General features: G+C 43.4%; 1 protein-coding gene across 1 annotated transcript in view; it reads right to left on the reverse strand.

The window, feature by feature from the left end:
- The window catches only part of LOC115356447 (NLR family CARD domain-containing protein 3-like), a 66,393-nt gene extending 62,167 nt beyond the window's left edge, over positions 1-4,226 (reverse strand). The window contains exon 1 of the mRNA XM_030047617.1: positions 4,190-4,226. Coding sequence (XP_029903477.1) covers positions 4,190-4,226 — 37 coding nt within the window. The remainder of the gene's footprint in view (positions 1-4,189) is intronic.
- Between the last annotated feature and the right edge of the window lie 10,882 nt (positions 4,227-15,108).

Genomic DNA, 15,108 nt, shown 5'->3' on the forward strand with positions numbered 1-15,108 from the left:
AAAGAACAGGCAGGGTTTGGAAAGGGAAGAGCCTGTACGGACCACATATTCACCTTAAGACAGATAATGGAACAGAGCAATGAATGGAGTACAACCATCTATGCCAATTTCATTGACTTTGCCAAAACATTCAACAGCATCACTTGAACAGTGCTATGGAGAATTTGGAGCCATTATTCCCAATAAAATCATCTCTGTAATTAAGATCCTTTTAAAGAGACTTAAGTGCTAAAGTGATCTGTGGATCCAGCCTCACAGAGGAATTCATAATTAAAACTGGAGTCAAACAAGGCTGCCTGCTATCCCTGTTACAGTTCCCTCTATGCATTGATTGGCTCATGAAAGTAACCATTGGAAACAACAAAAGAGTAATATCATGGACATTCGTACAAACTCTTGAGGATATCAATTATGCAGACGACACTGCCTTATTATCTCATCACCACCAAGGCATACAGAGTAAAACTGAAGAACTTTTGGTGAACAGATTGGTCTCAACATCAACATAGACAAGACAAAACTGATGAAGCTAAAACCCTAAATCAGTCCAACCCCTCATTCTCAATAACAACAGGGTGGAGGAGGTCCAGGAATTTACCTGCTTAAGGCTGAATTATGCTTTCGCGTAGGAAGAGCGTACGGAGGTTGTGCGAAGCTTACGGGGGTTGTGCGACCGCCGCAGAGCCTTGCCGCGCGCCTCCCAAAAATTGTAACTACACAGACCCTACGCAGCCCCACAAGAGCTGTGATTGGTCCGCCGAAGTACATCATTTCCGGCATTTCGTTGCAACCGGCATCACATCCTGTTGTTGTGTTGGCCAGCAGCGCCGTTTTTAAAACAACTGCTGAGTCGTTGTGTTTGAAAACTTTGGAGAATGCTGGATCTCGCGGAAGAACGCCTGGCCGAGGAGGTGCGCAAGTACCCGCACCTATACGACTCGTCCTCTTGCCATTACAAAGACGCACAGAAGAGCAGCGACCATACGTCACAGGGTCTACGTTGGTGGGAGGAGAATTGCTCAGTGTGTTTCGCAGAGGTATGTTGGACACACACGCGCTGCGTAGGAAATGCATGCTTCGCACAACCCCCGTACGCTGAAGCATAATTCAGCCTTTAGGCAGCAAGATAACAACAGATGGAGACTCTGGGACGGATGTGCAGAGAAGGATCTCTTAGGCAAGGGGGCTTTTGCTGTATCAAAGACCATATGGAGATCATCCAATATTAGAACAAAAACCAAGCTGAGGATTTTTAAGTGCAATGTCCTCGGGGCTCTCCTGTATGGGGCAGAGTCGTGGATGGTGACACAGGCCATCTGTCACCTTCCTAGACGTGTTCCAGACAAGATGCCTTAGGAAAATACTAAGGATATTCTGGCCCACGACAATCTCCAATGAAGACCTGTACAAGAGAACAGGCCTGACTGCACTGTCAAATGTCATCAAGTTCAGAAGGTGCATATGGATTGGACATGTTTGCAGAATGGACCCAAGTGCCATACCAAGGGCAGCCATGAGCTGGACACCGCCTGGGAAGAGAAAACAAGGGTGACCCAAAGAGACATGGAGAAGATCTGTGTGAAAGGAGATGAAAGAACAGGGGTGGACCTGGGCCAAGTGGAATATGGGCAGCAGACAGACAACATTGGCGTTTGTTGGTGAAGACTATGGGCTCTATTTTCGCAGACCAGGCGAGGCGGAGGCGCAGCGCAGCTGCGCTGCGCCAACTGGGAGTGGCCAAGTGGATTTTGCTATTTTGGCACGCCGTGCGCCTTGGCACAACTGCTGCGCCGTTCCTCCTACCGGCGCAAGGGAGGAGAGAAGGCGTGGAATGGGTTTGACACAGCCGATTCACTTTAAACCAATCAAATGAGCCCCTGTCCTCACCTTTAAAATGCACTGCGTGAAGGCGTAATGAACGTTCACACAATTGACATGGAGAAAGAGAGCAGCCGCGACACACACGCAGTGAGGCCAGTCTTGGCTGCTGGAATGTCGCTGGAGCTACCTGCCATCCATCTGTCCATCCATCCATCCATCCATGCGTCTATCCTTAAATTCGTCTTCCTGAGTCCCCTGTCTTTCCATTACCTACCTGCCTCGCATCTCTCTTTTTTCCAGCTCTGTCACCGTCTGTTAAAGTTATTGATTTTTACAAGCAAATATAAATTTAACTGTGAAGCCCCCATTTTTAATGAATGTTTTTACATCAAAGGATAATGCTCGCAGTATTCATATAAATACATGTTTGTTTTGCAACTTTTGACTCCCGTCACTTACTGATGCAACGACATACTAGAGATTAAAACAAAATCCGGTTCATGAAAGCTTTTACATTTGTTTGTTTGTTCTAAACGCCCAGAGTCTGGCAAGGAACCGATGCATTTTACATTTTCTATATGTGTGGAATCAGGGTTTCCCCTAGAAAAAAAGATTGGCACCGGACAATGTGACCGGCAGGTTTTCAATTTATCGGACAAATGTTTGAAATTCCGGTCAAACATTATCTGAATTTATTGAGCTTAAAATTATATGCAGGCTACATAAGAATGATATCAAGGCATGTCAATTTATAGCGTAATATTTTTTATTGAAAAGTAGGCTATATCAAATAAAATGAGTGCCGTCAATTGACTCAAGTGCGTAACGTCTAAAATAAATAAATAAATAAATATTGCACAAGCCTGTGCTCTTTTAACGTGAACATTGCATACAATTGCAAACAAATGCAACTACAATTTGCAAACAAAAAAACTGGCTCATACCATTTTAATAACGCTGCGTGCTGCCAACTTGAAATCAAATAGATGCAATAAAAACTAAATTCAGCAGCTGAATTAAAATCGAAAGTCTCAAGTGTCTCTCCGCAACTTGCAATGCGCATCAGTCTTGTGACCTTGTTCTCCCCCAGGCAACTTTGCTGCGCTGTTTTGATCCGGTTCTGCAGAGAAAAACCTCTCTCTCTCTCTCTCTCTCTCTGGTACACTGGAGACAGGGATCACGCAGGCTATTTTTTTAAAATAACTAAATAAATAAATAAAATTAGTGAAAATTGACTGTTTTAATAAAATTCAAATTGTGCTTAGAGGGAATCTTTTCACCGGGCATTTAAAAATTACCGGACTGACAGGTGATCAGGTTGGGTTTCCATTGCGCATGCCAAACAGTGCCATTCTCCTTTGATCTGACATCAGTTGTGTCGGGACAGTCGATATGGAGATACATTTATGATTGAGATTATAGCATTGAATTGTGTTTTTTGTGGTTATTTATTGCATTGTTACTGTGCCTGACAATCTGTGAGGTTTTGGAGACGTGTGCGCACTGCCCGCCTGCCAGCCAAAATTCCACTGCGCCAGCCCCGCTGCACCTTGCGCCGAAAGTAGACGTGGTTTCAGGAGGCGAGCTTTTGGCGCACCTTGGCGAAGCCTTTTGGCACGAAAATGCCACTGCGCCAGGTTGAATCTGTCGGCACCTCCCCCTGCTGCGCCGCCACTCCCATCTCGGCGAACCTTGGTCTGGGAAAATAAGAAACTGTGCGCCCCACGGGTTGCGCTGGTCGAAAATAGCTTTGCGCGGGGTGCGCCTCACTGCGCCACCCTGCGCTGCGCCGGGAAAATAGAGCCCTTTATGTGCTACCCAGCACAAAGAGGATCAATGTATGTAATGTTAAGAGGAAGGGACACAGTCACAATGTAGCCTATTTCATTTCATTTCATGAGGACACTGAGCAGTCACCTCACACTGCCGGCTGTTCTCACCTCCCTTTAGGATCTGAGATACAACCATGTTAGAGCCACACATGTGGTGCAGCACAAGTTTGAAATCACAGTTTCTCTGCCTCGACTGCACCGGTGGAGAGGCTGTTGCTGTTTGCTGCATGTGCTACAGTAGAACCACAGGGTGATGATGAGGATTATGATAAAGAGTAAGACTGTGAGGAGGAAGATGAGGATGACAGACCTCTGCTGCCCAGGTGTGGCAGGCGCATCAGAGTGACACGAGATGTTTTTTTGAGATGTTGTAATTGGTGAACTGTATCAGAACTGCAACAGAGCTCATTATAATATAAGATGTTAGTAAATCACTGGCTAAACTGATACCAGTTATTTTGTAGCTCAGGCAGCTGGTTTGCGTCTGCCTTAATAAATCAGGGGGTAAGACTAAGATTTTTTATGAAGCCTCTTACTGCTCTGCAGACGCTCAGCCAGCTCCTCCTGCTTCATTCTCCTCAGGAAGTGCAGTGTGATCTGCAGAAAAGCCTCTCTGCTGCTCCACCTCTGCTCTTCCTCCTCACCGTCCAACACCTCCTCATCCTCCCTCTGCCTCTCTAAGCATTCTGGGTAATCTGGCCTCAGAGACCTCTGGAGGTTTTTCAGCTCCTTCTTCACAAAGGTGAGCATGTTCTCCTCCAGCAGCTGCAACAGAAAAATCAAAGAATCCGACTTCCACATTAAAATCTGGACACAAAACACTAAATCTAATCCAGGTCAAAGAGGCTGAAAGATGTAAAGAGAGCAGCACGGAGACGATTCTGAGCAGAATGGTTGTTTTTCAGTTGGTATGTTGTTGTACATTTACACACCATAAATATGGAGGCCAGGTCTGTTTGATGCTGCTGGGCAGACTGAGCACTGGGAACCTCTGAGCTCTGCTGGTGGACTCTGTGGAGGACACACACACATGCACACACACACACACACAGAAAACTCAGTCAACAGAGTCTGAAGGTTGGAACCAAGAAAAAACAGAAAAAAAACCCATCTGTTTTATCATCAGTTTGAAATAATTACCCATAATCCACAGAGTGCTGTCTGTGTTTGAAGAAAATTGGTCGATCCATAGACACGTCACTCTTCATGGACACACAGCTGGACTCAGGTTCAGGTTCAGGTTCAGGGGAGTCTGGTCTCTCCTTCTGGATCCTGATAGAAACATCAGGAACACAGTGAAGGGATCTGAGTCCTCTTTAAAAAAATAACTGTAAGTTTACTTTCTCAATAAAGTTAAAATGCTACGATATTAATGTGTTACTCATTTTTATAGATATATTTGTCTAAATCTTGTACAGATTTATTTGTTTTTGTCCGTTTAGTTTTCAACAAATCATGAACCTGTAAAGTCCTTTGAGACTTAATTAGAGATTAAGGGATATAAAACTGTGAATTTGAGAACAGAAAAAAACATTTGTTTTATCATCAGTTTGAAATAATTACCCATAATCCACAGAGTGCCGTCTGTGTTTGAAGAAAATTGGTCGATCCATAGACACGTTGCTCTTCATGGACACACAGCTGGGCTCAGGTCCAGGTCCAGGTTCAGGTTCAGGTTCAGGCCTTCAACACAACACACACAGAGCTTTTCCTGTGAATAATGCTGCTGTGCTGATTTGCCTGCTGAGCTCTGAGATGGAGAACAGTCATGGACAGTCAGAGATCCTCGTCTTACCTCTGAGCTTTGGTCTGGCTGTCATGTTCTCCAGACAGAGTGGTTCTAGAGGCGGGGAACCTCCTCTCTCTCTTCCCAGCCGGTTCCATAGCAGAGCCAACACCTTGACACAAACACAGCGGCTGATTGATGACAACAAGCTTTCCATGACAGGATGTGTGCTGTCTTCCTGTCAGCACTAGGGCTGGGTATTGTTAAGAACCTCACGATGCGATTCGATTTGGAATTCGATTCTTTGGGTAACAATTTGATTCGATTTCGATTCGATTCGATATTGATTTAAACACTTCGATATCGATTCAGTAATAAGTTGAAATGCACAAATAATTTTTGCTGCTTAGCAACATTAATTGGAGCTGACGTTAAATTTAAGAGACTCACCCCCAGCTGAAATAAAACATCTGCCGGTGAGTTTATTAAAAGACAGATGTTTGTTGTGGCGCCGACACTGGAAAGCAGTAGCCTGTATTTAAATATAACTGTTCATATAAGTTGGTTGTAGATAAAGATCAGCTGTGTTGGTGAGTCCTTGTCACAGCAACTGAGAAGTCGGCAGAAGTATAACTATCAGTCCATGAAAAAAATATTTTTTCCAGCGGATATTCTAGTTCCAACATGATTGAGCTAGCAGAGCAGTTTTGTGTTGCCATGTGTGGTATTTACTCAGTTTTGGGGAATCACGATGTCTAGAAAACATGATAAGCTCAAGTTGGCTGGCTGACAAGGACTAGTTACCGTCAGATCTCATGTATTTCCGCAGAAACAGAGAGAATACCGGCAAAAAACGTTGATATTTTGAGAGCGAAATCCTCACAGTATGAATGCATTTTGATTATACATTTATTTTGTTGGTAATAGTTGTATAATCGCATTATTACATGAGAGGGTGTGCTTGACCATCATTATTGTCACTTCAGTGATGCGCCCGTCAGCATCAAGCACACCCTCTCGTGTAACAATGCTTAAAAGGATAAAGGATGCATCGAGTTGCATCTGTTTGGGTTTAGCCACAGGTTGCTGCATAACATCGGCATGGTGTCGGCTAAGGTGGTTGCGCAGGTTCGTGGTATTATTGCAGTACTTTAATACCACCTGGCACAGTTTACACACGACTTGACTCTCATCTGTTACCTGTGTTCCGGGGTTACGTTTAAATTCAAAGTGAGCCCAAACGTCTAATTTTAAAGTCGCAGGTGTCGACTTAACACTGCTGCTACTTGCTTCCATGTTGTAGTTGTGTACAGTGCGGCTTCCGTCCATACAACGCCAATCACACGGAGGTGTTGCTCACAGCGCCCCCTACTGGTTAGGGGGTTTAATCGATTCAGAGGCTTTTATGAATCTATATTGAATTGTGAAAAAAGATATTGCAATGCAGTGATGAACCGATATTTTTACCCACCCCTAGTCAGCACCATGTCACATATACAGAGTGGACGTAACACTCAGAGCAGCCGCCCTTTACATCAAACCCACTGAGCAGCTTCATCTAGAGAGGACTTTAAATCCTCTGGGACTCTTTACACTAGGGCATTAATGTAAAGGTCGACCCGTCGAAATGTCGACGTCATTAACTGACGTCGACGTTTCGACATTGATTGAAACGTCAGCGTGAAAAAGTCTGGCGTTGTTAATGCCCTACTTCACACATGGACTGGAAACTACTGACGTTTACCAAGCTCTCATTTCACCGATTCACCAAAAGTCACTTTCTCTTACTTTTCTACGAGTAAACTGTCATTTTCTTGTCATTTAATTTTACATGTGCGTCCAAAAATGATATATAAATTGCTGTCTTATAATTGATACTGATTTCCTGGCAATTATTTTATATATTTTCTGATTTTTGTGTACATTTTTTCAAAAAAATTGTCAAAGATATGTTATGTGTAACTGATTACGAATTTACTTTTTCTGCTTTTTTAAGATGCAAATGCTCAGGTTTCAGAGGGTTACTTAGTATAGAAATACTGATCGATAGTAGTGATAATAGAAGAGGTGAAACAACAGGTGATCATGTTTTTCTCTGCTGGTGTAATTTTTTCCTGATGAAATGAGTTCAGATCACAACGTACCTGACTCTGACTTTGCTCACCACTAAAAAACACATTTTAAACATTTCAGATGAAGTTGATTTTGTCTTCAGTGTCAGACATCAATGTCGAAAATTATGAAACAATGAATATTAAAATGTGGAAACACGGACATCATGCTTTGCTTCACTGCGTCAGTCCACTGTGTGTGTGTGTGTGTGTGTGTGTGTGTGTGTGTGTACACAGCTGATCTGAGGGTGACGTCACTTTGTCATGAGTTCAGTCTCCAAAGATCGTGTGGAGATGGTAACCCTAGATTTGTCAAACTCTCGCACATGCGCACTAGATTCAGCACAACGACGCTTTACTCTGCTCTATTATTAAAGTCAATACTGACGGCATCGTGAGAGTTTGATGAGCAGTGGGCGTTTCACAAATCTAGGGTTACCGTCTGGACAGGCGAGAGAGAGTGGGGGGCGCAGAGAGGGAGAGAGATGGTCGAGCGAGGTAGACAGTGAACAGAGAGAGCGAAAGTAAACAAAACAAACGTCTTATAAAGGTTTTGAGCCACAGCAACCAGGAGAGACTCACACACACACACACACACACACACACACACACACACACACACACACACACACACACACACACACACACACACACACACACACACACACACACACACACACACACACACACACACACACACACACACACACCGAGCGGCCTGTCCTCACCTGCAGTGAGAGCGGGGAGTCCAGTGGAGTCCAGCTGCTTCACAGTCTCTGCTCTGCTCTCCTGTTCACTTTCTGACTGCTGAGCACTTTCACACAACTCCCATTAAAAAGAGTCAACTTCCTGTTTCCACACAGCGGCTGCTAACACAGGACACTTTGGAGTCAACTGGACAATCTGCACTTTGAGCACAGAGGGAGCGGCACGGCGGATTCACAGCAGGACGAGGCTCTGCTTTCACTTTCCGGTTCCGTTTTATGGAGCAGGAGCGCCACCAAGTGGACATGAAGGGAACTTCTCTCAATCCTTTCCATCAGTCCAGACAATATAAACCTGAACTCCACGCCTCTCACCTGGGAGACACAGATGGATTTCAAACCTACACTTTCTTCTCATTCCAGACATTTTCTCATTACAAAATAAGTCGCTTCACTGTGTTTCTCATGACAATAATCACAGAGTCCAGTTTAATTTGACAAGCAAAGTCCTGAATGAGCCCCTCTCATCCATTGTTCCTCACATGGTGGGAAGTAACTCTATGGAGGAAAGACGTGTTGTGTGAAGGAGGAGGACTAAATGCAGGAGATGCTTGACTTGGTCTGGAGCTGCTGTCACAAAGTCGAGTTGGACAGAAATGCTGACAGAAGTGGTGCACTTCAGAAAGCCGTCTGTGGTCGTGGCAGGTTTCAAACTCTCTTGTTGCTCTTCACCTCTTGAAATTGCCAAACAGGATCAATCTCTGAGTTTAATTTTTCTTGGATTTTGGATTACAACCGGACTAGCCAGCAGCTAGCCTGTTATAACTGTAGCAGCACCGCTACCAGTGCCTGTCAGTAGCCTGTTGTTTAGTTTGGTGTTTCTCCATTATTTATTACTCTGTGTGTAACACTTCATGGTGTTACCGCTGTTTTGGTCAGGTCCCATTTCAAGTAGCTTTGAGTCAGAATCAGTCATCATCATCATAAAAACATCTTGTGACCCAGTAAGTCATCTCTGAGGATGTTGTTAATGATACTAAGATTATAAGTACTTGATAAGATCCAGTGTTATTTAAAGTTTGTTTGTTTTTGATGGATAGCCTACAGAAAGATGGTTCTACACAAAAGATTGAGGGAGTCAGCCTTCCCACCACCATGAACATCTATACCCCAGATGCAGGAAAAGGGCCTACAGCATCATGAAGGACCTCACCCACCGCACGCGCTCACTGTTTGCCCCCTCCCCTCAGGCCAGAGGTGGAGGAGCATCAGGAGCAGAACCACCAGACTCAACAACAGCTTTTACCCACAAGCTGTCAGGCCTCAGTTCTTAATTTCGTACCTCCTCATGTGCATGCTTGTTGGTATGACAATAAAGAATCCTTGAATTATACCAGTACACTGAAAAAAAATAATATTATAAATTCCTAATTTTGTATTGTATATTTATGTAACAATGATATCTTTAATGATTTTATGTGTGCCATTTACCACTAACGATACATAGTATATGTCTGTACATTGTATGATACAGAGACTTTGATCGATTTATTATCGAATTATTAATATAGCCTAATAGAAAATATCTGGTATTTGGTAATGCTGTGTAATGACTTTACTAACCCTAACCCTTCATGATGTGCATTAATGAAGCACAAAAGACATACAAAAAAAGATTTTGTCACAGAAATAAATTCTGTTGTCTCCCGTCTTCTGCCCACAGACTACTTTTTCCATTAAATATGTAACCCATGGAATCAGCTCACACTTCATATGTGTAACACTTGCAGATTAAAAATTGTGCACTTTGCCTCCTCAGTCCTGAGCTACATCAAAACCAACTCAGACAGTGTCACTACCATCAAACGGATCACTACATTCGTGAATCAGAAGCTGAAGGATGAACAGAGAGGCACGCCTACTGCTGAAGGCACATGACACTGTTTTCAGATCAGGCGACATGCAAGCCTACAGTGCATCCAGGGCCAATCTGCGGAAAAGCCTTAAAGAGGGCCAAGCACAGCCACAAGTTAAAGACTGAGGACTTCTTTAACACCTTGGACCCCCGACACCTGTGGCAGGGTATCCAGGCCATCACCGACTGCAAACCCACCAGCAACACCCCCTCAACCTGCGACACCTCCCTCCCTGATGAGCTTAACAACATCTATGCTCGCTTGGACAGGGACAACCTAGAGGCAGTCGTCAAATCTGCACCCCCTGCAGATCACCAACCCCTCAGACTCCCTCTGATGTGTACACTGCACTGAGCAAGATCAATGCATGCAAAGCTGCTGGCCCTGATGGCATCCCCAGATGCGTACTCAGGGCCTGTGCTGAGCAGCTTGCCGGAGTCCTGACTGACATTTTCAACTTGTCACTGGCCCACGCTATTGTCCCTGCATGCTTTAAAGCCACTTCCATTGCGCCTGTTGGAGCCAATTTAATGGGTCTAGGTGTTAGTGATTTATTTTGACCACAAGGGTGTACTCTAGTTCTGTTTAATTCTGTTAATTTTGGGTTGGTAGCCGCCCAGACACAGGTGCTTTGAATAAGGCTGAAATCACTTTGAGTTGAATGGTGGTGGGAAGCACACAGTTTTTACCGACCTCCAGCCGAAATCCAGCCACAATCCACCATCTTTGTGTTACAGTCAACATCTTCTTTCACGGTAAAAGCTTTGTTTCTTTTTGTAATTATTATTATTTTTGTTGCAATAAATGGGAACATCACCCAAAGGAAGTCATTTTTGAACAGTGTTTATTTTCCTGGAGTCGAAGTCAAGACATTCCTCATGCCACCATTAAGTTACTAATTAAGTTTGTTTTTGATAGTCACCACACAAGTAAAAACTGTCCTGAATGGAGGAATAACACTCCACCCCAGCGGGCCTAAATGACTACTGCTCTGTTGCGCTTACCCCCATCATCATGAAGTGCTTCGAGAGGATAGTCTTGGCTCATCTTAAATCTTGCCTAAACCCCTTACTGGACTTTGCTTACCACCAGAATAGGAGCACTGAGGACTCCACCTTGACGGCACTCCACTCTGCCCTCTCCCATCTGGACAACAGCAACACTTACGTCAGAATGCTGTTCGTTGACTTCAGCTCAGCATTCAATATCATCCTTCCCTCCAAACTGGTCACCAATCTCAACAAGCTTGGCATCAACCCCTTCCTCTGCTGCTGGATACAGGATTTCCTAATCAACAGACCCCAGCATGTCAGGTTAGGTCTCAGCGACATCTGTACCAGATCAGGACATCAGCTGACTTGACTCCGGCCGTCCAGACCCCGTGAGCGATGGCCTGGGAGCATCAGGAGCTGCTGGCACCCGTGGACACTGCAGCCGCATTTAGGTGCCACATCTGCGGACGAGGCCCCAGCGCAACATGAGGCCCGAGGCACAGCGCGTGCTCTGTGTTTAGGGAGGGGCAGCCCTGAGGTTAATACACCACTAATGCTGCCAGACAGGGAGTGGACATGGGCTGGAAAACATTATGGTGTGGCCAGTGGCTGTGCATGAACAGGGACTGGTGTAGCCTTGGGGAAATGACTGATACCAGACTTTACCAACGAGGGTTTTTGTGGGGGAAGAAACAGTGAAGCAAATACATGCACATCGACCACAGGATGGTTTGAAGGATTCGCTCCTGGTTATGGATTAAAATTTTACACATTCTTACACATCACTGAGTGTTCCCTAAATAGAGAACCTGCAACTGGAGCAGTGATGTGTTCAACCACATTCCAGCACTGAACAGCCATTCTGGCTTCACGTCACTGGTTACCAGAGCGAGCTGGAGCTGACTTTAGGGTTCCTCTTTGAACTTATAAGTTTGCTTCTTTTCAGTGTGATTTTTTTTTTTTTTTTTTTTTTTTAATTTTCCTTGTTCAATCAATGTTACATTTACTTTGGCATGGAGTTTTATTGTGATGTAGGAGGACTTACCCAGAGTCAAGTGTGTGTGAACTCATCAGAGGGAAAAACAGGTGTCTGGTCCCATGACTCAAAAACACAAATCAGATTGTTTGTGTCTTTATGGGCTGAACTGTTAAGAATGGCTCTCTGAAATCCACAACTATATTCAGTGTCACTTTATAAACATTCTTCACTCCCAGCATCATACAAATGATTTGTGCCTCTCCTCGTTAGTGTAGGGGTCAGTACCCCCACCCCCCACCCCCCCATCTCCTGGGACAGCGGGTTCAAATCCCTGATGGGGGGAAGTCAGCAGCTTCCTCTCTACAGGCTCCATGGAGGCAGTTCAGTGTTCCTGTACAGTCACTACTGTCTGATCACAGCACTGCTTTGGAATTAAAAAATGTCCTCCCAAATTATAATAAGACTCACTTTATTCTACATTTCATTTAATTATTTTTCTTGATTTCATGCGTGTAAAAATTGGAGAAAAAAAAAAAAAAAGCAAAACACCAAATGATTTTCCATAATTAACCAGTAAGCAGTGATTTACAGTTTTTCTCAATTGCTAAAACACTAAACCCTGTTGTCTGAACCCACTGATTGAATCAGTCACTCTTTTGGCAAAACCATAAGCACATTTCACCTGTTTAGACACGACTTATCAACACATTTTCATTGTGATGCACCTGTGTTGCATAATGGTGAGCACTGGTGGCAAAAGTCAAACACAAGTAAAACACTGGTGTCACTGGTTGAACACAACAGCTCAAAATTGATCACACTTTTGGCTAATGATGTGAGGGAACATATATAAGCCAGTTCAGAGAGCACTGCTTTGTGAGGCACAACAATGGATAGAAATCTGAGAGGAGGAGTTTGTGTGAGAGGAGGTCGAGGTGGTCGAGGTGGTCGAGGAGGTCGAGGAGGTCGAGGTGGTCGAGGTGGTCAAGGTGGTCGAGGAGGTCGAGGTGGTCGAGGAGGTGGACCCAGTACGGAGAAATGATGCTGTGGCTGAGTAATGCACTTCTCATTTGTATATTTTTGTACTTTATTTTTACGTAGGCTTACTGTGTACAAGATTTCTGTTTGTTTTTGTACTGTGCAAGTGCTACGTGTAAATGCACAAGATTTCTGTTTTTCGTACTTTTTTTTTTTTTTTACTATGTACAAGTGCTAAATGCACAGGTTTTTGGTTTTGCAACATGCATTTAGCCTACAGTGAACAATAAACATTTATTTCTACAGCTTCATGTCCTGAGCATTGTGTTTTCTATTTTTCTATGTAGTGTTTAGTGACTGCTCAGTAGTGTTTTTAATTTTGATTGACTCGGGGCACAATTTGACAACATAGTTCAGTTTTGAGCACAGATTGAACTGTTTTGAGGTGAAAGTTTGGTTTTGCAAGAGGAGTCTGAGGTTTTGTGAATGTAGCTTGAAAATTGGGTTTTGTATTCACAGATTAGAGAAAAGGAGAGCAACTTTCGAGAAATGTGTCTTAGCAATCGAGAAAAACTGTAGTACATGATGCATTCTGATGGTCAGAGCTCTAAGGTTGGGTCGGTCCACAGACATTAGAGAAGGATTTCTTTCACCAGGACAGTGTCAGAAAATTCTTCTGCACACCTGTAAACAAGCTTTGCAGTGTGTCAGAGAGAAAGCATGAATAAATCATAAACAAAATCCCACACACCGTCTAAAATTTGCAGATAGAACTTTATTAAACAAGAAAACATTACAGTCTGCTCAGGATCTTCCTCAGGTGTGAACAGCAGGTGACTGTCACGTTCTTATACAGGGCACAGTCACCTGTCAAAGAAATCTGAAGCACCACAGCAAGATTGCTTATTCTCTTAATATTGTTAATCAAAAAAATGTCACATTACATAAAAGAAAACAATATGACAATAACCTATAGGCCGAGCATAAGAACATTAAATATAAACCTCATATGTCTCATGATCAAAACATAAACCCTCATTCAAGAGAACCTGTGAAGCCAAATATACACATGAAGTTAAACCAAAACAAAACAAAACAAAAAAAACAGATAAAAGATCCTGATTGAACACAGTCAGAATGAAGAAAACCAGAGCCTCGCATTGAGAACTAATTTATCATTACGTTCATGTGGGAACAGAGTTTTTAAGGTGTGTATCCAGTACGCTTCACCTCTTTTTAGAGGCAGTTCATGATTTTGGCCTCTAGGTGGCAGACTGACCTGTTGTATGCCAATGAAACCTAGACTAGAAATATGACTGGAGTCAGTGAGGTGGACAGCGACTGGATCTTCCTGTCATTCCTACAGACGCTACTTTTGTGTTCACTGCTTCACTTTTTGAACTTTGTAGATGTTTCAGCGACATGTGCCAGGCCACAAGGAGCAGCAGATAAATCACATGGTGGAGGCTCAGGTGATGCTGCTGCCAACAGGACACGATTTCCCTGCATGTGGCCATGAAAACATGACATTTTCACATTATTGTGACACTGTGCACAGTTTCACATCAGCAGCTGACATTTGGTAATGGACTCAGCAGAGACTGGGAAGGACTTCGAAGTCAGCATGAATCAGATGGTCCCTGAGGTTTTTCTCCTTTTAAGTAGTTCAGTAATCTTATAATAACAGTTCTAAAGAATTCAGTTGGATATTACAAATAAAATGAAATAAAATCAAGCAAGCAACTGAAAAAACTCCTCATCGTCTAATCCGTGTATCATTCGTTTAATTATCATTTATTTAATTGGTCCGGTTTACCGTAAACCGGACCAATTAAATAATAAAATCAAATTCAGTCCTGATTCCTGTTTTTCCATTTCGTATTTTTGATCCGAGCCTAAAATTGAACTATGAAAAACCAGGCATATTTTGAATTTTGGTGTTAGTTTAAAAAACAAATAACAAATAACCAGTCACTTTTTCATTTTTTAATTTTTGATTGGCAATTGAAAATAGAAAGAACGAATGATACACGGATTTAGTCTATCAAT

Source organism: Myripristis murdjan, chromosome 24 (genome assembly GCF_902150065.1).
Source record: "Myripristis murdjan chromosome 24, fMyrMur1.1, whole genome shotgun sequence".
In the NCBI taxonomy this organism is placed as follows: Eukaryota; Metazoa; Chordata; class Actinopteri; order Holocentriformes; family Holocentridae; genus Myripristis; species Myripristis murdjan.